This window comes from Pelodiscus sinensis, chromosome 26 (assembly GCF_049634645.1).
Source record: "Pelodiscus sinensis isolate JC-2024 chromosome 26, ASM4963464v1, whole genome shotgun sequence".
NCBI lineage: Eukaryota > Metazoa > Chordata > Testudines > Trionychidae > Pelodiscus > Pelodiscus sinensis.
In genome coordinates, this window is record NC_134736.1 from 708,527 (window position 1) to 736,376 (window position 27,850).

Here is a 27,850-nt window from a genome sequence, read left to right on the forward strand (position 1 = left end):
TACAGGCCACCGAATCAGGTGGATGAGGTAGATGAGGCTTTCTTCGGACAACTGAGAGAAGCTTCCAGATCGCAGGCCCTGGTTCTTGTGGGGAACTTTAATCACCCTGACATCTATTGGGAAACCAATACGGCAGTACACGGGCAATCCAGGAAGTTTTTGGAGAATGTTGGGGATAACTTCTTGACACAAGTGCTGAAGGATCCGACCAGGGGCCGTGCGCAGCTTGACCTTCTGCTCACAAACAGGGAGGAACTAATAGGGGAAGTAGTGATCATGAGATGGTAGATTTCAGGATCCTGACCGAAGGAAGGAAAGAGAGTAGTAAAATACACACCCTGGACTTCAAAAAAGCAGATTTTGACTCCCTCAGAGACGTGATGAGCAGAATCCCCTGGGATGCTAACATGAAGGGGAAAGGAGTCCAGGACAGCTGGCAGTATTTTAAAAAAGCCTTATTGAAGGCACAGAAAGAAACTATCCCGATGCCTAGCAAGAGAGGCAAACATGGTAGGAGACCGGATTGGCTTACAGGGGAAATCCTTGGTGAACTTAAGCACAAAAAGGAAGCTTACAAAAAGTGGAAACTTGGACAAATGACCAGGGAGGGGTTTAAAGGTATAGCTCGAGAATGCCAGGGGGTTATCAGGAAAGCGAAAGCGCAAATGGAATTGCGACTGGCTAAGGATGTGAAGGATAACAAGAAAGGTTTCTACAGGCATGTTAAAAAGAAGAAGGTGATCAGAGAGGGTGTGCGGCCCCTACTAGATGAAGGAGGTAACCTAGTGAGAGATGATGTGGGGAAAGCTGACGTACTCAATGCTTTCTTTACCTCTGTATTCACGGACAAGGTGGGCTCCCGGACTAATGCGCTAAGTGACGCAAGATGGGATGAAGATGGACAACCCGTGGTGGGTAAAGAACAGGTTAGGAACTATTTAGAAAAGCTAAACGTACACAAATCCATGGGTCCGGACTTAATGCATCTGAGGGTACTGAGGGTATGTCTACACTCCCACCCTAGTTCGAACTAGGGTGGTTAATGTAGGCAACCGAAGTTGCAAATGAAGCCCGGGATTTGAATTTCCCAGGCTTCATTTGCATCTCGCCGGGTGCCGCCATTTTTAAATGTCCGCTAGTTGGGACTCTGTGCCCGCGGCTACACGTGGCATGGACTAGGTATTTCGGATTAGGCTTCCTATTCCGAACTACCATTACTCCTCGTGGAACGAGGTGTACCGGTAGTTCGGAATAGGAAGCCTAATCCGAACTACCTAGTCCGTGCCGCATGTAGCCGCGGGCACGGAGTCCGAACTAGCGGACATTTAAAAATGGCGGCACCCGGCGAGACGCAAATGAAGCCTGGGAAATTCAAATCCCAGGCTTCATTTGCAACTTCGGTTGCCTACATTAACCACCCTAGTTCGAACTAGGGTGGGAGTGTAGACATACCCTGAGTGAGTTGGCAAATGTCATTGAGGAGCCTTTGGCCATTATCTTGGAAAAGTCGTGGAGATAGGGAGAAATCCAGGATGACTGGAAAAAGGCAAATGTAGTGCTCATCTTCAAAAAAGGGAAGAAGGACAATCCAGGGAACTATAGGCTGGTCAGTCTTACCTCGGTTCCTGGAAAAATCATGAAATGAGTCCTTAAGGAATCCATTTTGAGGCACTTGGAAGAGAGGAAAGTGATTAGGAATAGTCAGCATGGATTCACAAAGGGAAAGTTGTGTCTGACTAATCTGATTAGCTTCTATGATGAGGTAACTGGCTCTGTGGACGTGGGAAAGTCAGTGGATGTGATAGACCTTGACTTTAGCAAGGCTTTTGAAACGGTCTCCCACAATATTCTTGCTAGCAAGTTAAGGGAATGTGGATTGGATAAATGGACTGTAAGATGGATAGAAAGATGGCTAGAATGAATGCTGGGCCCAGCGGGTAGTGATCTACGGCTCAATGTCAGGATGGCGGTTGGTTTTTACCGGAGTGCCCCAAGTTCGGTTCTAGGACCGGTTTTGTTCAATATCTTTATTAATGACCCAGATGAGGGGATGGATTGCACCCTCAGCAAGTTTGCGGATGACACTAAGCTAGGGGGAGAGGTAGATACGCTTGAGGGCAGGGATAGGGTCCAGAGTGACTTAGACAAATTGGAGGATTGGGCCACAAGAAATCTGATGAGGTTCAACAAGGACAAGTGCAGAGTCCTGTCCTTGGGACGGAAGAATCCCAAGCATGGTTACAGGCTGGGAACCAACCAGCTAAGTAGTAGTTCTGCAGAAAAGGACCTGGGGGTTACAGTGGATGAGAAGCTGGAGATGAGTCAACAGTGTGTCCTTGTAGCCAAGAAGGCTAATGGCATATTAGGTTGCATTAAGAGGAGCATTGCCAGCAGATCCAGAGATGTCATTATTCGCCTTTATTCGGCTTTGGTGAGGCCACATCTGGAGTATTGTGTCCAGTTCTGGGCCCCCCACTGCAAAAAGGATGTGGATGCATTGGAGAGGGTCCAGCGGAGGGCAACCAAAATGATTAGGGGGCTGGAGCACATGACCTATGAGGAAAGGCTGAGGGATTTGGGTCTGTTTAGTCTGAAGAAGCAAAGAGTGAGGGGGGATTTGATAGCAGCCTTCAATTTCCTAAAGGGAGGTTCCAAAGAGGATGGAGAGAGGCTGTTCACAGTAGTGATGGATGGCAGAACAAGGAGCAATGGTCTCAAGTCGTGGTGGGAGAGGTCCAGGTTGGATATTAGGAAAAACTATTTCCCTAGGAGGGTGGTGAAGCACTGGAATGGGTTACCTAGGGAAGTAGTGGCGTCTCCATCCCTAGAGGTGTTTAAGTCTCGGCTTGACAAAGCCCTGGCTGGGTTGATTTAGTTGGGATTGGTCCTGCCTAGAGCAGGGGGCTGGACTTGATGGCCTTCGGAGGTCTCTTCCAGCTCTGTGGTTCTATGATTCTATAAGCGGGGATTTAAATAATCCCAAGGCTTACACGATCGGTCGGCAAAGGCTTCCCCAGCCGACCAATCCGCGACTAGACTACCGCGCTGTGCCGGATCAGCTGATCATTGGCACAGCGCAGCGGCCATGTTTATTTTAATGAAGCGGGGATTATTTAAATCCCTGCTTCTTTGCCTCTGCTGGGTAAACTAGTTTACATGGCTCCGTCGACAGAGCCATGTAGTCTAGACATACCCTAGGAGTCTAATGCGCTGTTTTACAGCAGTGGTCTCCAACCTTTTTACACCCAAGATCACTTTTTAAATGTGAAGACAAGCCAAGATCTACCCCCATCCCTTCCCCAAGACCCCACCCCTTTCTTGAGGCCCAGCCCTCTCTGTTCCCCTCCTCTCCATCACTTGCTATGCCTTATTCACTCTCACTGGGTTGAGACAGGAGGCGCAGGCTCTGGGGTGGGAATGAGGGATTTGGGTGTGGGAAGGGGTGAAAGGTGCAAGCTCTGGGAGGGAATTTGGATGCAGGAGGAGGAGGAGGAGGGGATGCTGGCTCGGGAAGGAGGCTCCAGGCTGGGGAGTGTTGGGGTCAGGTGGAGGGTTGGGGTACTGAGCAAGCCACAGGCTTGTGGATGTGAAGGTGCAGGAGTTTGGGTTGGGTGTATAAGCGGCTCAGGGCAGGGAGGCTGGGAGTATGATAGGCTCAGGACACAGATTTGCGGTGTGTGGATGGTACAGAAGGGTTGTGGCAGAAGACTGGTGATTTGGGGGTGCAGGACTTTGGGGATGTGAGAGGGTCAGGACAGGGGGTTCCAGTGTATGACAGGCTCAGATTTGGTGTCTGGGGGTATGTGCAGGAGTGTTATGATGCTGCCAGATGCGGGCTTGGTCCCAATTGGGGGCTCGTTGGCCAGGCTTCATTTTTAAATAAAATATTATGTCAAACACAAAATGTTTCAGTGTTGTATTTATTCATGAGAGGGAACCTGTTTTGAGTCAGGGGTCACTGACCCACAGAAAAGTCAATTGGGGCCACACAAGTGAGATGCAAAAAAAACAACCTCTCCAAAACTCCCCAAGCCTCACTAATGTGGCCCCAACTGAGCTGGTGGGAGGAGGGGATAGGGTGCTGGGGTGGGAGTAGGATGCTGGGTCAGGGTACTGGTTGATGCTGGTTGATGCTGGTGGATGCTGGTGGTTGCTGGGGCCGGGGATAGAGTGCTGGGGCGGGGGTAGGATGCTAGGACAGGGTACTGGTTGATGCTGGTGGTTGCTGGGGCAGGGGACAGGGTACTTGTGGGGGAGTCTGGCCAGGGGGAGGGGACAGGCACAGCTGGGGCCAATACCTGGGGATCCTGCAGCTGCACACTAGGTCCAAGTTTCAGGAAGTACGTGCGCTGCTTCCCCCTTCCCAAACATCCGGCGCGTTTCCTGAATAGCCAGGTCTGTCGCCAGTGACTTCCTTCCCACTGCTGCCTCTGCGCGAGGGAGGAGGGGAGGAATAGGAGTCCCTGGACTGTGCCAGCTCCAACTGCTCAGGAAGCGCATGCATCCTGCTCCTCCGCTCCCCACAGCAGTCGCACACTTCCTAAGAAGTTGGAGCTGGCGCGGTCCGGGGACTCCTACTCCCCCTCCTCGTGCAGGAAGGCAGCAGGGGAAGGAAGTTGGCGGCACGTGATAGACCCGGCGTTTCAGGAAACGCGCTGGCTGTTTGAGGGAGGGGGGAGCAGCCCATGCACTTCCTGAAACCGCAGATGTGGTGCACAGCTGTGGGACTTGCCCCGACCCTGCAGGAAGCTGGCGCTACCTTCATCGTCGCTGGAGGTAGCATCAGTGGGGGCTGCTTCTTGGGGGAGGAATGGGGGGGGAACACCTCTCGATTGACTGGTTGAGCCCCCCCGATCGAGCAGTCGATTGCGATTGACGGGTTGATGACCAAGGTTTTACAGCACAAGAGGAGAGAGCTCCCTGGTCACCAGTAAAGACCATTCCAGCCTCTCTCACACAGTCAGCTGCAAACCAATACCCATCTGCTCCAGTAAGGCCCATTGAGGGAACAGTGAGGGCAAAGTGGCTTCATCCCTTGCACCAATCTGAACCATCTTGAGCAATAAAACAACCTTGATCTCAGTGTCAGCTACTAGAGTACAGATTTTGAAACCTAGCCAAAAACACTGTAAGCAAAACTCAGCATGCTCAAAAGCAGGTACCTCATTGGTTGTGGGAGGTACAGCAAGCAAGCAAGCAAGAGGAGTAGCAGCAGTGGCAGCAACAGCTTTAGTATCCTGGCCAGGGCTGTACATACTGCAGTAGAATCTGAAAACATCAGACAGCCTCATGTACTCCTAAAAATCCACAGTGAAGAAGGAGAGTTAGACTTATGCACCAGTCCCCTGGTACCAACCACAACACAGCAGGAAAGCTCCATGAATGCCACAGTGCAGCCGGCAGTGCTCTTCTACAGCCTGAACCCCTCTTCCATAGAGAGTGCCGCCTGTGGGGACTATAAGTCCTAGCATGCAACACTTCATCCTGAAAGAGCAGCACTGCAGGACAGGACTTGTCATCTCAAGAGTGCCTCTTGGAAGGGGGCAGAGCATGCTGGGACTTGTAGTCTCTGAAGACCTAAACAATGTGTAAGTGACTGTCTTATTTAGAACCAGTTCCCACCTCTCTCATTATTTCTAAATAAAACACATTGTTGCTATATAAAAACCCAGGAAAATAGAAGAAATTAAAAGGATTCTGTTGAGGAGCTATAGTGTTGCAGAATGGGGGGAGGGGGAGAAATACGTACAAGTCATTTTGTTGGGATTTAAGCCACACTGCAGTATGGTGCGAGTGCAAGTAAACCAGGAAGGCAAACTGTCTAGAAATAATAGGAATGCATCTGAAGTTCAAAGAGCACCAGCTGTGAGGAGTGTGACTAATCCCAAATGCTTCAAAGCTGCATGAGAAATACGCAGCTCTGGATCCGATTCGGGCCCGAGAAGCTATGTCTACACAGCAGCATTTTTCAGAAGAACTGACGTTATTCCAAAATAACATAGTCAGCATCTACATAGCAAGCAGTTATTTCGACATAATGTCGAGCTGGAAGACTTCTTACTCCAATATCGGTAACCCTCATTTCACGAGGAGTAAGGAAATCGGAGGAAGAGTGCTCTACCTCGGATTTCCTGCTGAGTAGACAGCGCCAAAAGCCCAAATAAGCTATTTCAACTTAAGCTACGCCATTGACATAGCTCAAAGTGCGGAGCTTATTTCAAGTGTAGCCCTGCTGTGTAGACATGCCCTACATGAGCTTTTTTCATGCCTACCTAAGGGGACCAAAGTCACTGACGGCAACAAAAGCCCATTTAAGAGATCTGCTGGCTTGCCTGTCTCCTGAATTATTTATAAGACCCTGACAAGGTGGCTGTACACAGCAGTTTGGCCCACACGCTGCAGAACAATGGGAGCAGTGAGCAAGCAGGCACATGCAGTTAGGTCTGTTACCTCTTGTACTTTGGGGTAAGAGTGGGCGGAGAAAGAAGGACCTAAGGAAGTACTTGCTGCTGGCAGGGCATTCTGGGGCTTAGTTTCCTCTACCAAGTCATAAGGCTCTGAGATATGAAGGGTTTCCTGTTGGAGGGTAAAGGTCATAAGGATAAAGCAGGCAGAGACACACTGAGATCAAAACAGCTTCAGGCAGAAAGCAGGGGCACTGTCTAGTGCAGTGGTTCTCAAACTAGGGGTTGAGACTCAATACTGCTGGTGGAATGTCAGGCAACGGGTCTCATTGCTGCAGGGTGATCAGGTGACCGTAGGAGTGCAAAGGCAGGCTTTCTGCCTGTCCTGGCACCACAGATTGTGCTGTGCCCCAGAAGAGGCCAGCAACAGGCCCAGCTCCTAGGTGGGAGGCTCCATCCACTGCCCCTGCCCCTGCCCCTGCCCTAAGCACTAGCTCCTCACTCCCACTGGCTGGGAACCTGCTGCTGGCCCCTTCTGCAGTGCCAGGAGAGGCAGGAAGCCTGCCATAACAACCCTGCTGCACTGCTGACTGGGAGCCACTCAAGATAAGCTCCTTCTTCCCCAGCCCTGACCCCCCTGAAAGCCAGAGCCCCCTGCAACACCCCAAAGACCTCATCCTCAGCCCCACTCTGGAGCCCACACTCTAGCCAAATTAAGTTGGATTGTGGGCAGCAACAATTTTCTTCCACTGGGTCATGAGAAAAAAAGTTTGTAAACCACTGATCTAATGGAGCTTCCAGCCAGAAAGCCCTTGCAGCTTAAGGGCCCAGCTGTAGGGAAGATTTCATCCTGCAGACCATCTTAGTGGCATGACTGAAGGCACCAGGCATCATATATTCCATGGCTGGATTGTGACAGCTCTACCTTTGGAGTTCTAGCCACAAGAGGAAGGAAAAGGGTCACTGCCCTCCACAGTGTAGAGCCAACCCTCCCTGGAAATGCTCCTACTTCCCACAACACATTCACAGCTGCCAATTCCAATTGTGCACACACCATGGCGGAGTCTGTGGAAGAGCCAGCCTCTAGCTCACTCTGCCCCTCCCCAAAATAAACAACGGTATGCACTGAGAATCACGTTGGTGGGAGAGAGAGTAAAGGGCTACGCCCCTCCTCCCATGCACACACTGAACACCCTGGTTTTACATGATCAGTGAAAATCTTGGGAACTTGCACAGAGCCAGTGCCATGCTCTTCCTCGACACGTGCAGCAAGGATCTGTGACATGGAATGCCAGGCCCACCTGGCAAAGCTTCATTCTCTGCTGAGCAACAGCATGCACTGAGCACACTCCTTTCCCCATGCAAGGTTTGCCCTTAGGATCCCCGCCCTCACACATGCCATGCCCTCTTGTGTCAGACCCTAACAAACTGAACTGCTCTGAGGGCTGTGGTGGGTTAGCCAAGGCCACCACCTTTTCAGGTGCCAAAGGCAGCATATTCCCAGGAAACAGTGCTCTGCTCCCAAGGGTGAATCAAGTTCTCTCCGTGCCAGTGTTTGGGGCCAACCAGATAAGACTAGTCTCTAATCTCCATGATGTATGACAGACTTAGGACCCCAAAGTAATGACAAACCCAAGTGCAAAGGAACAGCTCCAAACCTGGACGTTAAACTCTAGTTCCATGGCTCTGCTCCCGGAAGGATTTATCAAAAGGAACCAGGATCCCTGGTCCAATGAGAGACTGTCCTGCCTGCTGCCAGTGTCTAGTGTTTCCACTGTCAGGGCACTGGTACATTCATGCATTTGTGCCAACAGCCACATTATTTACACCTTTTGAAAGCCAGAAGCAGGGTGGTTGGAGTCCCAGGCAGGGATGGCTCTGTGAAGGGAGGGTAGTTCTAGTGACTAACCATCCCTCTTCTCCCTTATTACCTCTTTGAGTGCAGATGATGTTTTGGGGAAACTCCGTCTGCCAGTGACAAGATGGTACCGTCTCTCCAGGGAGACAAGCTTCTCCTTCTCCTGAGCACACAGTAACAATGAAAAAAGGGGTGATAGCAAGAGAGTTAATGACAGCCCCAAAAAGGGTCCGAAAGTGAGGCCAACACTAGGGCAGCCATAGTACCTTGCCTGCCAGCACCCACATGGACACAGGCCCAAATCATTCACATTTCTGCCAAGACCCATTCTTGGGTTTGGGGCAAGGTGTACAGCTGGGCTCCCAACTGAAACCTTTCCCCAGGGCACGAGGGACAGTGTTTGGATACAGGCCGGCTGAGGTCTGGGCTTGCTACCAGGTCAGTCTCTCTCAAGGTGGGAGGGGTGAGACAAGCTGTGCCGACATAGCATAGCCTGTACTGTTGCCCTTTCAGTTTCCAACAGGCCATGTGGAAACTGCTGGAAAGCAGAGCACATGTGCAACGTGGTCTCATTCGAACCTGAAAGATGTAGCTGTGTAGAGACCCGGTCCAGCCCCGCGTAAGGCACTGCACTCTTTATTAGTGCGTGTGTCTGGCCTGGCACACACTCCCCCAGTGAATCCCTTTCCTCCGCTCCAGGCAGCATGGTTTCAGAATGTTACCTTCTGCAGCAGCTGCAGCATGGCATTCTTCTCCTTGGCAAGGCGCTCAGACTCCTGGGCAGTCTGGAGACGTATGTGATTGGCCTGGCTTTCCAATGCAGCCAGCCGTTCCTTAAAGAAAACAAGGCATGAGTAAGATGGCACCAGGCCCTGCAGGGTGGCTTGGGAAGAAGTAGCTATCTGGGAGGGAGAGAGGAAGGGAGAAGCCTTACTCAGTCTGGGCAGGTATTTGGAGCCTCTCTGTCCACACCCAGAACAGGCACAGGGCTGGCTTCGGCCAGAGACAAGTGTGGGAGCTGATGGTACTTGGGAGTCAAAGGGCTGTTGTGAGCACAGGGACAGTCCAGGGCTTGTGGCAATAAAGGAAGGGGCTAGGAGAGCAGATCAGAGTAAATCTAGGCTGGGAGAGGATTACAGGTGAGCTCACTGCAGTGGATACTGCTGGGATGAGGGAGAGCCTAGGCTCCATAGCCTTTGCCCAGGGGTCCAGGGCCCTTTCCCCACCTTCCTCTTGGCGATACTGCGATGGCACTCAGCCTTGCTCTGTAGGATCTGCTGGCTCACAGTCTCGCGCTCCTCCTCCAGGCGACTCTCCTTTTCCAGCTGCTGGAACTCCAAGTCCTCAAACAGCTTGGTTTCTGTCTCCAGGGCCTCTGCCTCCTTCAAACACACAACAACGGCTGCTCAGCTCCATCTGGAACAGAGATGCCTCCCTGCTAGCTGCTCCTCCCTGCCAGAAGTACCAGGCAGGAGCTGCTCTGACAAAAGAGTAGTCCCTGAGAAAGCCAGGGACAAAGCACCATTTGCTGCAGTAGGAGGGAAGCTCTAAACTTTCCTTTTGCTTGTTGGGAGGCACAGGGCAGTGCACAGCTGGTGACTCTGACTGAGCATATGATGGCTTCCTGCTCAACAGGAACCTGCAATCATGCCCAGCCCAGGGACCTACCAAGGCAAGGTCTTCTGTTCCACACGCTCACACTCTTCACAAAAAATGCACTCTCCCCCCAAGTCTCGTTGGCCCAATCCATCCCCCCCCAGTGTTTCAAATCCATGTTATGATCACACCCCAGGAGAGAGAGGTCCAGACCAGAACGTTCCCTGCTGAATATGGCAGAGAAAGAAAGACAATAGCTTGGGGAATGGGATGATGTGCAGGGCTCCTGCACCATGGCACTGCCCAGGCTTGCCATCTGCTGGAAAGAGAGGTCCCAGCAGATCAGCCTTGGCAGGGGCTCTGCACAGCACACTGATCTTGGCAGAAGAGACTCATACAGCAGATTTGTTCCCCTGCTTTTTTTTCTTGCTTCAGGGGGTAGCCGAATTAATCTGTTACAGAAAAAAACAACAAATGGTCTGGTAGCACCGTATAGACTAACGAAACACGTAGATGGGATCATGAGCTTTCATGGGAACAGTCCACTTCTTCATATACAGGCAGTCCCCGGGTTACGTACAAGATAGGGACTGTAGGTTTGTTCTTAAGTTGAATCTATATGTAAGTCGGAACTGGCGTCCAGATTCAGCCGCTGCTGAAACTGACCGCCAGTTCCGACTTACATACAGATTCAACTTAAGAAACCCAGGCGTCCCCAAGTCAGCCGCTGCTGAAACTGTGATCAGCGGCTGATTCCAGGAAGCCCGGGGCAGAGCAACTCTGCCTTGGGCTTCCTGTAGTCAGCACTGGTCAGTTTCAGCAGCGGCTGACTTGGGGACTCCTGGGGCAGAGCAGCTGGGGTGCTGCTGGGTTGCTCCAGTAGCGCCGCTCCTCGGCGCTACTGGACCAACCCAGCAGCACCCCAGCTGCTCTGCCCCAGGCGTCGGTCCAGTAGTGCCCAGAGCGGCGCTGCGGGACCAACCGGCAGCGCCCCAGCTGCTCTGCCACAGGCGTCCAGAGAAAAGCCTGGTCTGCTGGGGGGGGGGTACTAGCTGCGCCCCCCCCCAGCAGACCAGGGAGACGTGGGTGGCGGACCGAGACGCACCGTGGTCCCGCCGCCCGGGTCCTCCGCAGCTTTGCTCCCCGTCTCCCTGGTCTGCTGGAGACCAGCAGACCAGGGAGATGGGGAGCAAAGCCTCTGAGGACGCCGGCAGCGGAACAGCTGCGGCGCGTCTGGGCTGTCCCACTGCCAGCGTGCTCCGCGGCTTTGCTCCCCATCTCCCTGGTCTGCTGGTCTCCAGCAGACCAGGGAGACGGGGAGCAAACCCTGTTCGTAACTGCGGATCCAACATAAGTCGGATCCGCGTAACTCGGGGACTGCCTGTACTCCAGTGATCTGAAGTAGTGGGCTGTGCCCACGAAAGCTCATGATACCATCTACATGTTTTGTTAGTCTATAAAGTGCTACCAGGTCATTTGTTCTTTTTTTTCTTGTTACTTCTATGAAAGATGCCAGTAGGGGTGTTCCGTGTGGATGGGTTAGTGGGGCTGCACAAAGATCTTTTACAAACAGTTAGTATGGCCAAGCTAACATGTGTGTTCCAGGCATGTGACCACACAGCTCAGAGATAGACGAGATTTCTAGGGTCTGAGCTAGATCACTTCCTGGATAGTGCTTTGTATAATAACTGTCTGCTTTATTCAGTTTTAAATGTTAATGGCATCTCCCGGGCAAGTGCAGATAAAATTCAGGGCTTCTATCCTATCAGCAAGAACCTTTAGGTGTGTATTTTTATGTAGTTATTAATATATTTTTATAAATTAATCAAGATTTTGTTTGGATGTAAACATCCCTCTGCAGCTCTTGCAAATCTAGCAGGAGCAGGGGCATAGGAACTTGAAAAAGAAACTGACCAGGCTAGTTTGCGAGGTAGGAAGCAAGAAGCAAACACTGCACTGGGGGAACAGTGCATCTGATGTTTTAAATCCTTTATATTCCAGCGACTCCAGCTGTTAGTAAAAAGCTGCAGAAATTAGAGTTAGTTTTTAGCTTGGTTGGGATTTTTGCATTTTATTTAAAATATATGATTTTCAGCCTGACTGAACCCCATTTCAGTCACTTTAGCATCTAGTTAGTGGAAATGTTCCTTTTCAGAGTCAATGGGGAGACAATGGTTTCCTGGTCTGTGTATCTCAGCATGTCACTCACTGCATTAGACATCTGCCGAGTTCCACTTTAAACTGGACATAGGATTTCTGGCTGGGATCTGGTGTGATTCCTGTGGGAACCAGGAAAATGTTTTCATTTATTGCACTGAAAAAGCTGGGCATAATAAATGGCCGAGATTCCACTCCCAGGCCAAGGAAGATCAGAGTGCTACTGTAAAATCCAGCTAATGGGAAATAATGCTGCAGCACTGTGAAATTGACATTAACTGGCGTGGACCATATAAATACATGTTCACAGGCAACAGCAGAGAACAGATACAGAGTTTAGTCCCCTGAGGCTTCACAACCTGTACTTCCAGAGGGGCTGGATTAAAGCTAAAGTTGTGTCCCGTATCAGAGCAGCACACAGAAGCTGGCTGCATGTGCATTTGCAAAAGGCCATTTCCAGATCTACCAATGCTAAGTATCCATGCTGCACTGCAGTTCAATGGGCAGAGCAAGAGTGTCACTTGGCAGGTCCAGTCTAAGTAATCGGGCCTGAGGTCTTTGAGTTGGACATTCATTTCTTTGCATCATGGTACAAAGACTGCTCTACCAAAACTGCCCAAACTCCTACCTGACAATTTCTTGGCCTCCAGCAACACAGATGGAGTCCCTGGCAGAGGCAGGTGCTCAGGAGCAGCACATAGGTGGAGGATTTACCTCAAGGAGACAAGTGTCAGGGAGTTTCCCATTTTCCATGCTTAACAAGAGTCCCTCATCAAAATCAGAGCTGGCCAAGCATTCAGATCACTGCTCTCTGTTGTCAGGTGGGGAAGGATGCAACTGAATTCACATATGGAGGAAAGGGGGATTTGCTCCTATGCTCAGAATTCCCCCTCTGGGCACTAATACAAGAAGAGGGGTGGCTTGCAGCACTTGCCACATTAGTGCCTCCCAAAGAAGGGCAGCAGTGACCAGAAGAGGCTGGTGGAAAAGGAGGAGAGAACTAGTGAAAGAAACCTGCACCCTCCCCACTTGCTGCCAAGAGAGGCTGCAGTGAGACATGGCATTTGGAGACAGGGTCACATGGACCTGCCTTCACTATCAACAGCAGGAGAGAATTGCTCTGCAAGCTGCTGGTGCACTAGCCAGGTTACATCCTGGGTGGTGAGCTTACCAAAACCATGGCATCTGGATGCCAACCTCCTCCAGCCCTTAGTGTACTGCACTCAGTTTGGCACATGGCACCAGCTGAGTGCTGGCTAAGGCTGGAGGTATGGGCATGGAGTTGAGGGGGAGTGGGCAGTGATCCAGGAAGGTGAGGGTAAAACACTGACCCTTCTGATCTGGTCCTGTAACTGCTCCCGCATTGACTCAGGGCAGTTATCAAGCTGGCTCTTCGACTCATTGTAAAGCGCTTGGAGTTTCTCTAGTTCCTTCCTTTCAGCATCAACCTTTGCCCTTTCCTGAATCAGGGGAAAAACAACAAAACAAAAAACAAAACAAAACAAAAAGAGAGAAAAACACACTTCTCAAATCCGTGCCATGCAGAAGCTGGAGAATTAGACAGTGACTCAAGCCAGAGACGGAAGGGGCATAAAGGAGGGACATGTCAGAAGGGCATTTTCCAGAAGATTTTAAAAGCAAAAGCAATTGGCGTCCAGGGCTGGATTGGATTAGAACAGTTATTGCTCAGGACTGGACCTCAGTCTCATGTCTCAAGACAAAGTCTTTACAGCAAGCACATACCAGGCCATCTCTAGGGCTTGAGCAGATTAATGTTAACAAGGCTTCATCATCAAGGATGATGTCAGCACAGCTCTGGGAATGGCTTTGTCAATTAGGTGTGCTGCATAGCTTGCCATCAGAAGAGCATTTTCATAAGCCCTACATTTTAGTTTGTCAGTTTAAAAAACATCATTTTATAACAGTTCAAAACCAGGACACCATCAAATAATTGTAAAGCAAGTCAAATATGGAGGTTACACTAACAGTCAAATGTCCTGTTCCATACACAGGGATATCCTGGCATTCTGTTTTCCTATGGACAACATGAAAAACAAGAGACTAAGATCCAATCCAATCTCTTCTCAGTTAATACAGGCTAACTCGTTGGGTCCTCAGGAACATTTCAGATTTGATTTGAGTTAGTGACAGAGAGGGTATAAAGGGGACACTTGTGCCTAGTCTGAACAGAGAGGTTCACTCCCCACCCAGTTTAAAGTTGCAGTTGGCTTCAGTCCTGCATGAACATGCTATACTTTCGGAGGAACAGAGTCCCTGGCAGCTCCTAGGGTCCCACTGGGGGTTCTGCCAGCATACAGATTGATGATATAATCCACAGTCCATGTGCCAGGGAATCCTGGATTAATAAAGCAATGCACTATAACCAATGAGAGGAGCACTTTGGTCTCAAGATGCCCTACAACTTCTGAGCCCCTGGAAGATAAGGATGTTATACTTATTTTACAAGTGGGGAAAATGAGGCAGACAGTGAGCAAGTAATTTGCCCATTGTCACACAATGAGACAGCTGGAGAACCAGGAACCTTTTGGCTCCCTTTCTTTAGCAATAGCCCCATGATGATTCTTTCCATCCTGCCCATTTTACCTCCACTTACAAAAATAAGTAACATATTGAATGGGAGTAACCCCAGACTGCATTCCCTTTAATTTAGAGTAAGTTTGCATCAAAACCCTGTAACGTGAGACTCTCTCTCAAACCAACACAGAATGATGTGATCATTGAGTGCAAATCAGAAAAAGGAAATATGCATATTCCATCGAATCTCTGCATTGTTTTCAAATTCAGGTTACATCAGAGAAATCCTGGAACTCACTGAGAAATCTGCAACTGAATGAGATAATAGAAGTGGCATCAGGTCATTAGGCAGTCATTGGCTTGGACAAGGCAAGCCAGCAGGGCAGTATGGAATATGTAAGAAATGGCTTGAGTCTTGAAGTTTGGATCTAAATTGCTGAGAAGTTTCTTCCACTATTTGATCTGAGGAAGTGGGTCTGGCCCACGAAAGCTCATCATCTAATAAACCATCTTGTTAGTCTTTAAAGTGCTACACAGTCCTGTTTTTTGTATTAAATTATATGAGTACTGGGCTCAATACAGCAGTAACTGGATAAAATCATCTGCTTGTATTATACAGAAGCCCAGACTAGATGATTTGATGGTCCCTTTTGATCTTAAAATCTATACTTTAAAGAACTGGGGACTAATTTGGGCTCAGCTCTTATTATTTCTGGCTTTCGGCACTGAGCACTGGCTACCTGGGCAATTGTTCTTAAACTGTATGAACATATGACCATCAGCATCTACCTAAGTATGGCACAATGCTCTTGGCTTCTAAGGAATCTCTTATCTGAAGAGTAAGACACAGAAGCTGATTACCGCATAACTCTTTTGCAAGGGGCAATAAGTTAGGCAATAACAAGAGGAGTGAGGTTCTGGAACGGCCTTCCAAGGGAAGTAGTGGGGGCAAAAGATCTATCTGACTTCAAGATTAAACTAGATGGGTTTATGAAGGGGATGGTTTGATGAGATAACATGATCTTGGTAACTAATTGACCATTCATTATCAGTGGGAAATAGGTCAATGGAGGGATGATAGGAATTACTAGAGAACTTTCTGAAACAAAATACAGGACAATGTAGCACTTTAAAGACTAACAAGATGGTTTATTAGATGATGAGCTTTCGTGGGCCAGACCCACTTCCTCAGATCAAATAGTGGAAGAAAATTGTCACAACCATATATACCAAAGGATACAATTTAAAAAAAATGAACACACATGAAAAGGACAAATCACATTACAGAACAGAAGGGGGATGGGGGGGGGGGAAGGAAGGTGAATGCCAGTGAGTTAATATTAGAGGTGGGGAAGGGGAAATGTCTGTGAGTTAATAGTATTAGAGGTGATAATTGGGGAAGCTATCTTTGTAATGGGTAAGATAGTTGGAGTCTTTGTTAATTCCCCTGTGGAGAGTGTCGAATTTTAGCATGAATGCCAGTTCAGAGGATTCCCTTTCAAGTGCAGATTTGAATGTCTTCTGAAGTAGGATGCAGGTTAGCAGGTCATTGAGACAGTGTCCTTTCTGGTTGAAATGACAAGCAACTGTTTTTTCTTTGTGATCCTGTCTAATGTCTGTTTTGTGGGCATTGATTCTTTGGCGAAGTGTCTGAGACGTTTGTCCAATGTACATAGCAGACGGACACTTTCGGCACATGATAGCATAGATTATATTTCTGGTATCATGTATATACTCTGCTGACACCATTATTGGGCCTAACCAAGTGAGTTATAAGATCAAGAATACATATTCCTGCGCCTCCAGAAATACATATTCCTGCGCCTTCCTGCCCCTTCCCCGCCCCCTGCATCCCTCTTCTGTTCTGAAATTTGATTTGTCCTTTTCATATGTGTTCTTTTTTTTAATTGTATCCTTTGGTATATATGGTTGTGACTATTTTCTTCCATTATTTGATCTGAGGAAGTCATGGGTCTGGCCCATGAAAGCTCATCATCTAGTAAACCATCTTGTTAGTCTTCAAACTGCTACATAGTCCTGTATTTTGTTTCAGCTACACCTGACTAACATGGCTACATCTCTATCACTAGAGAACTTTCTGGGTGACTGGCTGATGAGTCTTGCCCACATGCTCAGGGTTTAGCTGATCGCCATATTTGGGGTCGGGAAGGAATTTTCCTCCAGGGTAGATTGGCAGAGGCCCTGGAGGTTTTTCGCCTTCCTCTATAGCATGGGGTACAGATCACAGCTGGAGGATTCTCTGCATCTTGGGGTCTTCAAAGTATTTGAAGGCTTCAATATCTGAGATATAGGTGAGAGGATTATTCTAAGAGGGGTGGGTGAGATTCTGTGGCTTGCACTGTGCAGGGGGTCAGACTAGATGATCATAATGGTCCCTTCTGACCTTAAAGTCTATGAGTCTAAGTGAAGTGACTTGTTCCAGAACCCAGCAGCCCAGATGCCATTATCCATATTCTAAGTACTAGACCGCAGTCCCTCAGAGTATTTGCACTAGTGATGTTAAAAGTGGTTAATTAAGTAACTGTGTAACTGCTGAAAATCTTAGCAGTGACACGGTTACACACTGTGGGCACTGCAATAAAAAGCTTACACGGCAGAGCCTGCAGCACAGCCCACTCCTTGAGAGTGAGGCTGGCAGCCAGGAGCCGGTGTGTGCCTAGTGCTGAGAGCCGAGGCACCAGCACAGGGCAGCAGCCAGCTCCCCAGGAGTGGGACTGCAGGCAGGAGCTGGCTTCCAAGCCAACTCCCAGTGTGTACCAGCTCCCAGCCCTCCCAGGGAGACGGCTGCTGCTCCGCATTGCAGACTTTGATATAGAAGCAGCAGCGCGGGGTGGCAGCCGGCTCCCTAGGAAGGGGGCCCAGAGCTGTCATGTAACCATTAATGGTAACCAGTAAGCTTAAGCTTATTGGTTAACCATTAAAATGGTTATTCTATTATATTCCTAATTTGCACCTTACAACTCTTAAGTACCACCCCACAATTCAGTAACACGGGTCTTGGAGAACTCTGGGCTGTCTCCAAAACAAGAGATCTGTTTTCTTGCATCACTCTCAGAGGCTAATAAATGGAGGATCTGGGCTCATCCAAACAAACTCCCGTAGTATTCTAGGAAATCAGTAACCACTACCGTTGTGCCTTTGGGTTTCAAATTTCCGGTGCAAAACATCCCCAGATGTTCTGCACGGGAATGATGCGAGTAGTGTTCATGACAACCCAGAATGTCAGACAATACTATAATACCTACCTTTACATGAGTGTGCATGAGATTACACAGTTCATTTCTATTCATAGAACAGAATTTTCCATACAAACACAGCTAGTTACATCCACTTAAGTTAGTTTTTTCTCAATGACAACAGAATTCCTGGGCACTGCTATACCAAGTACTCTGCCACCTCCTCATCCCTGCAGGAATCTGCTGCCTTTTAGCAAGGCACCCACGCACAGCAGCTGTTTTTTGCCAGGTGATTTGTTTAACTTGACAAAGTGCTGTAGAGTGAAAGCTTCAGGGGCAGCGGAATTAGTCTGTAATAGGAAAAACTGGTTTTTAAAGTTTTTGCTGTAGAGTGAGTCATACATCCAGATTGGGAAGAAACCCCCATGTAGCCAAGGTGTTTCCTGTAATTCAGTGTGAAAGCCAAGTGACTTGATTTAATCATAGAAGATTAGGGTTGAAAGAGACCCCAGAAGGTCATGTGGTCCACCCCACTGCTCAAAGTAGGACTAACCCCAATTATATCATTTCAGGGCTTTGTCAAGCCTGGCTTTAAAAATCTCTAAGGATGGAGATGCAAGAATTACTCACCTTGTGCAGTAACGTCTGTTCTTCGAGATGTGTGTCCCCATGGGTGCTCCACTCGAGGTGCTGGGCTCGTCCCGGCACTGCAAACCGGAGGATCTTCAATAGCAGTAGCCCCCCCACCGGACCACGCATGCGCGACCGCTGTTTCGCGCCTCTCAGCTGAGCGCGGTCCGGTTAGTCAGTTTCCTCCCAACCGGAAGCATCTGAAAAATATAGAAATATAACTTCGAAGCAGGGAGGAGGGTGGGACGTGGAGCACCCATGGGGGGACACATCTCGAAGAACAGACATTACTGCACAAGGTGAGTAACTCTCTCTTCTTCATCGAGTAGTGTCCCCAATGGGTGCTCCACTCGAGGTGAGTCCACAGCGGTGGTCCGATGACAAATGCGTGCTTTGGAATCATCGGTTCTGCACTGCAGACAAGACCGCGTGAGCTACTGCTGAGTCGGTCTTCAGAGAGTTTACAAGAGCGTAATGTTTAGCAAAGGTAAGATTAGAGGACCAGGTAGCTGCTCGGCATATGTCCTGTAATGGTACTCCGCGAAGATAGGCAGTGGATGCTGCCATGCCCCTAGTAGAGTGAGCTCGGGTTCGGTCAGGCAGGGGTTTGTTCCGTAAAGCGTAACAACGTCTAATGCAGGAGACAATCAAGCCTGATATGCGCTGTGCAGAGAGCTGTTTGCCCTTGCAACATTCAGCTGTAGACAGGAATAGTCATTGAGATTTTCGAAAACTACGCGTCCTTTCGAGATAAAAAGCCAGCGCTTATCTAACATCTAGAGTATGCAGACGGGACTCCTCCGGAGAAGAATGAGGCTTTGGGAAGAACGTTGTAAAACACATGGGTTCATTTATATGAAAAGCAGAATTGATCTTTGGCAGAAAGGCTGGGTGTACACGAAGTACCACGGCATCACTGGAAAACTGTGTGTACAGTGGGTCTACCGAGAGAGCTGTTAATTCACTCACTCGCCACGCGGATGTAATAGCCAGGAGGAACACCACTTTCATTGTAAGCATCCGTAAATCAGTCGATGCTAACGGTTCGAAAAGAGGGCGAGTGATAGTGTCCAATACTAACGCCAAGTCCCATGGCTCCGGAGGAATCCTATGAGCTGGATATAAGTTGTCCAGGCCCTTAAAAAGCCTCTTGGTGAGGGGGTGTGTACACAGTGAATAACCACCGATGGACAGAAGGAAAGCGGAGATTGCCACTAAGTGCACTCTAAGAGAAGAACATGCCAACCCTGTCATCTTCAGGTACAAAATATAATCCAATACCTGCTGGATAGGCAGCGAGAGAGGGTCGAGATCCCGTGCCGCACACCAAGCTTGAAAGCGACACCATTTCTGCAGGTAAGTCTTGCACATGGTGTGGCGTCTGCTGTTAATTAGTACATGTCTCACTTCGTGAGAACACATGAACTCCAACCCTTGGAGCCAGCTAGGAGCCATGCCATCAGGTACATGCGGTCGATGCACGGGTGGATCATCATGCCGTGCTGTTGAGACAGCAAATTGAACAGTACCGGTAGCTGTATCGGTTCGACGACTGACATCCTTGACAACTGAGTTAGCCATGTCTGCCGGGGCCAGAAGAGTGCTTTTAAAATTATTGTTGCCTGGTCTGCTGCTACCTTCTCCAGCACCCTCGGGATAAGCGGGAGAGGGGGAAATGCGTACAACAACTGGTGACGACTCCAGTCCAGCAGGAAGGCATCCCCCAAAGAGCCTGCTCCGGTGCCCACTCGAGAACAGTACTGATGACATTTCCTGTTGCTGCGAGTGGCGAAGAGCTCTATCTTTGGGAAGCCCCATCGTTGGAAGAGGTTGCGGGTGACCTCCGTGTGTAGCTCCCATTCGTGCTGGGAGAAGAAATTCCTGCTGAGAGCGTCAGCTCGGACGTTGTCCTTGCCAGGAAGGTAAGCTGCCATCAGGGTGACACCATGACCGATTGCCCAATTCCAGAGGTGGACTGCCTCTGCTCAGAGGGAGCGGGAACGCGCACCCCCTTGCCGATTGATGTAATACACCGTGCAGATGTTGTCGGTGAGGATCTGTACTGATTGACCGCGAATGACGTGGACAAAGTTCCTGCAAGCGTTGAAGACCGCTCAAAGCTCGAGAAAGTTTATGTGTTGCAGTGATTCTTGGGGAGTCCAGAGGCCTTGCGCTTGGCTGTCCTGTAAATGAGCACCCCAGCAGAGCAGAGATGCATCTGTTGTGATTTGCAGGGATGGTCTCTGAGCATGGAAGGGAACTCCTAGCAACATGTTCTTGGCGTCGCCCCACCATATCAGTGAGGTCCTGACCTGGTTCGGGATAGAGACTGCCCTGTTTGTGCTGTGTATGCCGGGGGTGTACACTGTGAATAGCCAATGCTGGAGACCACGGAGATGAAGCCTTGCATGAGGAACTACAGATGTGGTAGCCGCCATATGCCCTAGGAGCTGCAGGCAGGTAAGTATTCAAGATTTGGGGGAAACTGAAATAGTCTGTACCAAATCTCGAATCAGTTGGAACCTTTTCATGGGCAAGTATGCTCTTGCAGTTGAGGAATCGAGCCTCGCCCCAATGAACTCCAGATCTTGATTCGGAATGAGAAAAGACTTCTCGGTGTTGATTACGAGACTGAGAGCTTTGAATATCATGGTAGTAGTGGTGACCGCCCACATAGCTTTGTCGAAGGTGGGGGCCTTTAGTAGACAATCGTCCAGGTACGGGAAGATGGTAATGTCGAGACGGCGAAGATAAGCAGCCACCACTGCAAGGGTCTTGGAAAAAACTCGTGGAGCCACCGAGAGGCCGAAGGGTAGTACTCGGTATTGGTAGTGGTCGACTCCTACCACAAAGCCGGATAAATTGTTATGTGGAAATAGGCATCCTGGAGGTCGAGGGAAGCGAACCAATCCCCCTCTTCGAGAGCCGGAATGATGGAAGACAACATGACCATTTTGAATCTCTGCTTCCGCAGGTAACGATTGAGCTGATGTAGGTCCAGGATAGGCCTCCAACCCCCTGACTTCTTCCGGGTGAGGAAATAACGGGAGTAAAACCCTCTCCCGCGAAACTGGGCTGGTACCCTTTCCACCACTCCTAACGAGAGCAGATGGAAAACTTCCTGTCGTAACAGGTTCTCGTGAGAGAGGTCCCTGAAAAGGGAGGGGAGGAGGAGAAGGGGGGAGGAGAGAGTTGAAGGGAATGAGGTATCCTGTGGCAACTATGTCGAGGACCCACTGGTCGGTGGATATACGAGACCAACGATGTTGATAAGGTCTCAGGCGGTGATGGAACAAGCCTTGCACGTTGTGTGGAGTCTCTATCAAGGGGATGGTGCAGAGTCCCTCGACCAACCCATCAAACTTGCTGCCGACCTTGTTCCTGAACAGGCACCTTGTTAAAGCGTTGTCGATGCTTTTGTGGGCGCTGTCTAGGTCTTTGTTGTTGTTGCTGTTCAAAAGGTCTGGACCGAGGTGTAGCATAAGAAAACGGTCTTTGCTTGTTAAAGGGCATGTATCTCTTGCGTTTATAAGGAGGCGTGTAAATGCCTAGCGTTCTCAAAGTCGTGCATGTGTCCTTGCCTGAGTGGAAGACCTGATCGGTGGATTGAGCGAAGAGTGACTGCCGATCAAATGGTAGGTCCTCCATCTTAGACTGCATGTCTTTTGGGACCACAGCCTGGTGCAACCATGACGCTCGGCGCATGACTATGGCTGTAGCCGTAGCTCGAGAAGCTGCATCAGCCGTGTCAAGCGCTATCTGCAACGCCATCCTGGCAATGATGTAACCTTCTTGTATCACCGCCTTCAAAATCTGGCGTTTAGAGTCCGGCAAATGTTCAAATAGGGGGACCAGTTTAGCATAATTGTCAAAGTCGTGATTTGCCAGTTGCGCTGCATAATTGCACATTCTTAAGGATGCAGTGGCTGAAGAGTAAACCCTCTTGCCTAGGAGATCAAGGTGCTTAGCTTCTTTGTCAGTTGCTGCATTTTTGGCTTGAGAAGTCTTCGACCTCTGTTGTGCCGCATCCACCACGAGGGAGTTGGGCTGAGGGTGCATAAATAAAAAGTCCAACCCTTTTGGTTTACAAAGTACTTCTTGTCTGATTTCTTATTAGTCGCCAAGGATGTCGCTGGGGTCTGCCAGATGTCATCGGCAATCTCTAGAATGGCTACATCAAAGAGAAATGCCATCTTTGACTTCTGGGACGGTTGCAGGTTCTTCAACAGCCGATGCTGCTTTTGTTGCAAGTCCATCGTCTGGATCTCTTGGGACTGGGCTACCCTCTTGAAAAGCTCCTGGAACTGTCTATGGTCCTCCGCAGGAGACAAGTCCCCAGGGACCACGGCATCATCAGGTGATAAAGGTGAGTTGGGAGCCTGCGAAACCAGGCTTTGATGGTCCTGGTGTGTGTGGTCATCCTCCTGATAGACGGATGCTGAGTCCTCCGCCGGAGCCGGTAGAGCAGCCGAAGATGAAGATTGTATTGGCGGCTGTGGAGATAGAGTCCGGCTGTATCGCGGTGAGCGCGAGCAGAGACGTCATCTATCCCGAGGAGAGTGGTGGTCATAATAACGTCGGTCGTAATGATGTCTGCGGTATGGACTCAGAGAACGCCTGGAAGAGTATCTTCCACGAGTGTCATAACGGCGAGAACATTCTAGGGTTCTTCGGGACCCTGGAGAAAAAGATCTCCGGGAGTAGTGAGAAGGAGATCGGGAGTAACCGCTCTCGGCGATATCGGCTTGACAGTGAGTGGTGGGATGACCGGTAGTAGTAGTCTGGGGCCGATGAGTAATGATAATGATGATGAGGAGCATGATGATGCGCAGAGTAAGATGACCTAGGAGACATCGGTCCCGGTGAAAACATTGCACAGTCGGGTGTCAAAGACGGTGTCCAGAGCTGCGCTGACTTGTGTTGTGCTTTTGTCGGCACCGCGGAGTTGGAAGCAGGCAGCGGTGCAGAGTATAAGGGACTAGGGGATGATGAAGCGATCCCCACAGCCTGGTTGTTTATTAGCTGACCCGGTGCCGTAGGCTGCAGGTTCGGTGCGGGTAACGCCGGTGCCGCCGGATGTGAGGCAGAGGCACCCTCCTGCGGCGCCGATCCCGGTGCCACTGACTCCGGCACCGGGGGAGAAGCCGCAGCAACAGCTGAGGAAGATGCCGGCACAGCCGCTTCTGCGGCTACAGTCATCTGCGCATGCGCAGGAAAAACCAGTGCTGGGGCGTCCGCCGGTGGTTTTAGAGTGGCGGTTTTATCCTTTGCCGGCACCGACTCCACTCTGGAGCCCCCCACCAGTGCCGGAATCGGTTCCTTGCGGTGGGCTCTGAGAGGAACGGAGGAGCTTTGGCCCTTGCCCGTTCTATCCGCAGGAAGCCTCGGCGAATGGCCAGAGGTTCCTGGTCTGTCCCCGCTGCTTACTCTGCTCGCCATGCTGCGGGGACTGTCCTGAGCCAGCCGGTCATCAAGCTGCCCAGCCGGGCGCGGGGCTGACGTGTCCGGAGCCTGGAGGGCTTTGTTGAAGTCAGAGCTCTCGATCCCTCCTGGCGCAAGCTGTCAATTTGGCACAGTGTCTGCACTTCAGGGGAACATGTCCGTCCCCGAGACATTTTATGCAGCGAGAGCGTCCATCTGATACCGGCATGGCATCTTGGCACTCAGTACACTTTTGAAAACCAGATGATCCTGGCATCCTTATTGCGACCTGAAGCTTGACAGACAAGTACAGGCAAAAACTTTTTTTTTTTTAAACTAAGAACTACTACTAACTACCACTATGCTAATATTAACAATTTATAACCGAACAGAAGAAAAGGCTAAACTAACTGATTTTTCTCACTCCTCAGAGAGGAGGGGGAGCCTAGGGTAACTCCATCTGCGGCCGCGGACGGTTGAAAGGAAACTGACTAGCCGGACCGCGCTCAGCTGAGAGGCGCGAAACAGTGGTCGCGCATGCGCGGTCCGGTGGGGGGCCAACTGCTACTGAAGATCCTCCGGTTTGCAGTGCCGGGACAAGCCCAGCACCTCGAGTGGAGCACCCATTGGGGACACTACTCGATGAAGAATCCACCATCTCCCTAGGCAACTCATTCCAGTGCTTCATTAACCTTTTAGTGAAATAATTTTTCCTAATATCCAACCTAGACCTCCCCCCTGCAAGTTGAGACCATTGCTCCTCACTCTGTCATCTGCCATCACTGAGAACAGCTTCTCTCTATTCTCTTTGAAACCTCCCATCAGGTTCTTTCCCTCCTTATTCTCTTCCAGAGACCAAATAAGCCCAGTTCCTTCAGCCTCTCTTCATACTTCATGTGCTCCAGCCCCCCTAATCATTTTCATTGCCCTCTGCTGGTCTCTCCAATTTGTCCACATGCTTTCTGTAGTGGGGGACCCAAAATTTGACGCAGTACTGCAGATGCGGCCTCACCAATGCCAAACAGAAGGGAATAATCACTTCCCTAAACAATGTTCCTACTAATGCAGCCCAATATACTGTTAGCCCTCTTGGCAACAAGAGCACAGTATTGACTCATATCCAGCTTCTTGTCTGCTGTAATCCCCAGATCCTTTTCTGCAGAACTGCAGCTTTGCCATTCTGTCCCTAACCTGAAACAGTGCTTGGGATTCTTCTATCCTAAGCACAGGACTCTGCACTTGTCTAGGTCACTCTCAACCTTACCCTACTCTCCAGAGTATTTACTTCTCCCCCCAGCTTAGTGTCATCTGCAAACTTCTGGAAGGTGCAAACCACCCCATCATCCAGATCATTACTGAAGATGTTGAACACAACTGTCCCCAGGACTGACCCCTGGGGCATTCCGCTTGATACCAGCTGCCAACTAGACATCAAGTCGTTGATCACTACCCATTGAGCCCGATGATGCAGTCAGCTTTTTATCCACCTTATAGTTCATGCATCCAATCCATCCTTCTTCAGGCCTTATCAAAAGCTTGTCTAAAGTCAAGGTATACCACATCCACCTCTTTCCCCATATCCACAGAGCTAGTTATCTCATTATAGAAGGCAATTAGGTTGGTCAGGCATGACTTGCCCTCGGTGAATCCATATTGACTGTTTCTGATCACCTTCCTCTCCTCCAAGTGTTTCACAATGGATTCCTTGTGAAACTTCTCCATGATTTTTCCAGGGACTGAGGTGAGGATGACTGGAAAAGTTTTCCATATTCTCCTTCTTCCCTTTTTAAAATCAGTGGTACTTCATTGCTCTGCACTGCAAGCAGGATTAGATTTATTCCCCCCATTGCAAGCACAGTCACCACATCAAAGCCACAAGCAAAATGCTCCTTAGAATTAAGGAGCTCCCAGGAAACATTAAACATGCAGCTCCCAGTATGAAGTGGGACATACTGGATGCAGAACACAAGGGGAACTCTACAGGACAGACCATAATGAATGCTTCTGCAGTGACCACAGAGGAGGGAGGAGATGACTTAGAGATAGTTCCAGGCCTGATTCTCCACTCACTTGCACCAGTTTTACATCACTGTCACCCCAAATTTACACCAGGCTGCCAGAATGGAACTTTGCCCTTCTTCTCTATATCTTGTGGCTACCAACAAGTCACCTGTCAGCACATCCATCTCTTCTTCCAAAGGTGCTCAACCTGCAACTAGCTCTCCATGCTGAAGCTAACATTACCCCAGTTAACCCCATGAAAGAACCCAGGAATACCTGCAAAGCCACAATGTCATGTAGGATACTTCCTTCACTGTGAGGAAAGTGGGGTAATGGTTAAGCACCAGAATCACAATGCAAAAAAAATGTAGGAGTAACATCCTCTGTGGAGCCAGAGGGAGTACTAACCCATTCCCCCTCTCCTACTCCCTTTGTTAACTCCTAGCAAGAGGACAGGAAATGCTACTTTGTAACCAATGGAGACAGACCATGAGACCCCTATCAACATGAGAATCCAACTCTCTCCACCCACACACGTCAGTGCCCCCAAAGGGTAGGTTATTAGATACACCAATGTCCCCAAATTAACCTGAATCTGAGGATACTATGTCACTAAGAATTGGTAAGCAGTCATATATCTGTCACAGAGAGGATCCAATTGGTCAGAGGAGCAGCTAACGGGGCTGCTAACTAGTGAAGAATGGATTTCCAGGCTGCTCATTCAGACCAGGGTGAATAAAGATCACGTAAGAAAGCTTGAATTCTCAGCCCAAGTCAAATATCAAAGTCTATTAGCTTTGATTGTTCATCATCTTTTGTGTAAAGCAAACAATATTTCCTGAGGCACACATCCAGCTAAGTTACTCTGACAGTCCCTAATGTGCTCCTCCGACTACAACATGTGGTTAAATGTTGGGAAGGAACTATAAAAAACAGAAACATTACGAACAGTGATCCATGTGTCTCTCTCTCTCTCTCAGATGGTCCTTCAGAGTTAATGGAGATCTGGACCGATACAAACAATGGTACCAGTCCAAAAGCAGAGATTCCTGGCCCAGGGAGGCTCAGAGGATCTGTCTCAAAGATACAGTGTTGCTGAAGAACAGTTGCCCAACTTAGGCCCAGGTGTTTATAGTGTGCACAAGTACTGGAGGTTACGTGGGGCCCCACGGCATGCAACGGCATGACAGACTAGACACATTTAAGAGTGGGCGCTGTTAGAGCGAGTTAGTGCAGACTGTTTAGGAAAGCAAAGAGTTAAGACAGCAGAGTGTGGTTTCTTTTAGTCCCTCTCCTGACTCCATATAGAACTAGTTGTTTCACTAGGAATGATTTTAAAAGAGCTGCAAAATTTAAAAGAGAGGGAAAAAAACCCAGTATGTTGCATCTGTGCAGACAGGCTGCCTGAATCCTGCAGGCTCTGCCGTTCATAGGCTCCTCCTCCTCCAGCCTCAGAAGTAGTTTCCAATCACATGAATCATGGCCTGGTGCACTTCCAGCCATGTTGCTAGCATGGTGATACCTCTACTGGGTTGCCATGGGGCGAGCAAGGACTGCACAAACACCCATTTACTGAGTGGGAATCCCCAGAGGGACAAGGGCAAAGGTTCTCAGAGAGCTGGATAGAGTGAAAGCTGATCTCACTGCTGGGAATGTGTTCATCTCCCATTGCTCCTTGTTCATAGAGTGATGCGTTCCAGGCAAGTCTGGGACTGTGGTCCAGTGCAGCCAGCTCCCGTCCTGTATGGGAATGGAATATCTCCAACAAAACATCTTGAGCTAGGCCCCTGCAGTTCTGAGGAGGCACCTGCAGAGGGTTCTGTTGCGATGAAGGGCAGAAATAATCAGCCGGGGGAGGGTGCAGTTTCTGATGGGGATGGAGGTACAGTCTGTGCTGCAGAAGTTATTACAGGGGACATTCAGGGGGGTACCACAGAGGAAATTGCATTCAGATCTCTTTCAGGCGTTGTGTGCGTTTCCACAAGGGATCAGAGGAATGGTTTCCCCTGCTAAGAAGCATGGAGCAAGCAAGACCCACAATCTGAAAGGGA

The 27,850-nt window shown here is 49.5% G+C and overlaps 1 protein-coding gene across 25 annotated transcripts in view; it reads right to left on the bottom strand.

Moving 5' to 3' along the window:
* The window catches only part of PHLDB1 (pleckstrin homology like domain family B member 1), a 170,848-nt gene that overhangs the window by 33,472 nt on the left and 109,526 nt on the right, over nucleotides 1-27,850 (bottom strand). For 16 of the 25 annotated variants that reach the window (XM_075909545.1, XM_075909547.1, XM_075909546.1 and 13 more), the window contains 6 exons: nucleotides 13,347-13,475; nucleotides 9,489-9,644; nucleotides 8,985-9,095; nucleotides 8,336-8,425; nucleotides 6,451-6,576; nucleotides 5,163-5,297 (listed from right to left, as the gene is read on the bottom strand). In XM_075909545.1, the coding sequence (XP_075765660.1) occupies nucleotides 5,163-5,297; nucleotides 6,451-6,576; nucleotides 8,336-8,425; nucleotides 8,985-9,095; nucleotides 9,489-9,644; nucleotides 13,347-13,475 (747 nt within the window). The remainder of the gene's footprint in view (nucleotides 1-5,162; nucleotides 5,298-6,450; nucleotides 6,577-8,335; nucleotides 8,426-8,984; nucleotides 9,096-9,488; nucleotides 9,645-13,346; nucleotides 13,476-27,850) is intronic. The other 9 variants (XM_075909560.1, XM_075909565.1, XM_075909567.1 and 6 more) reach the window with 5 other exon arrangements.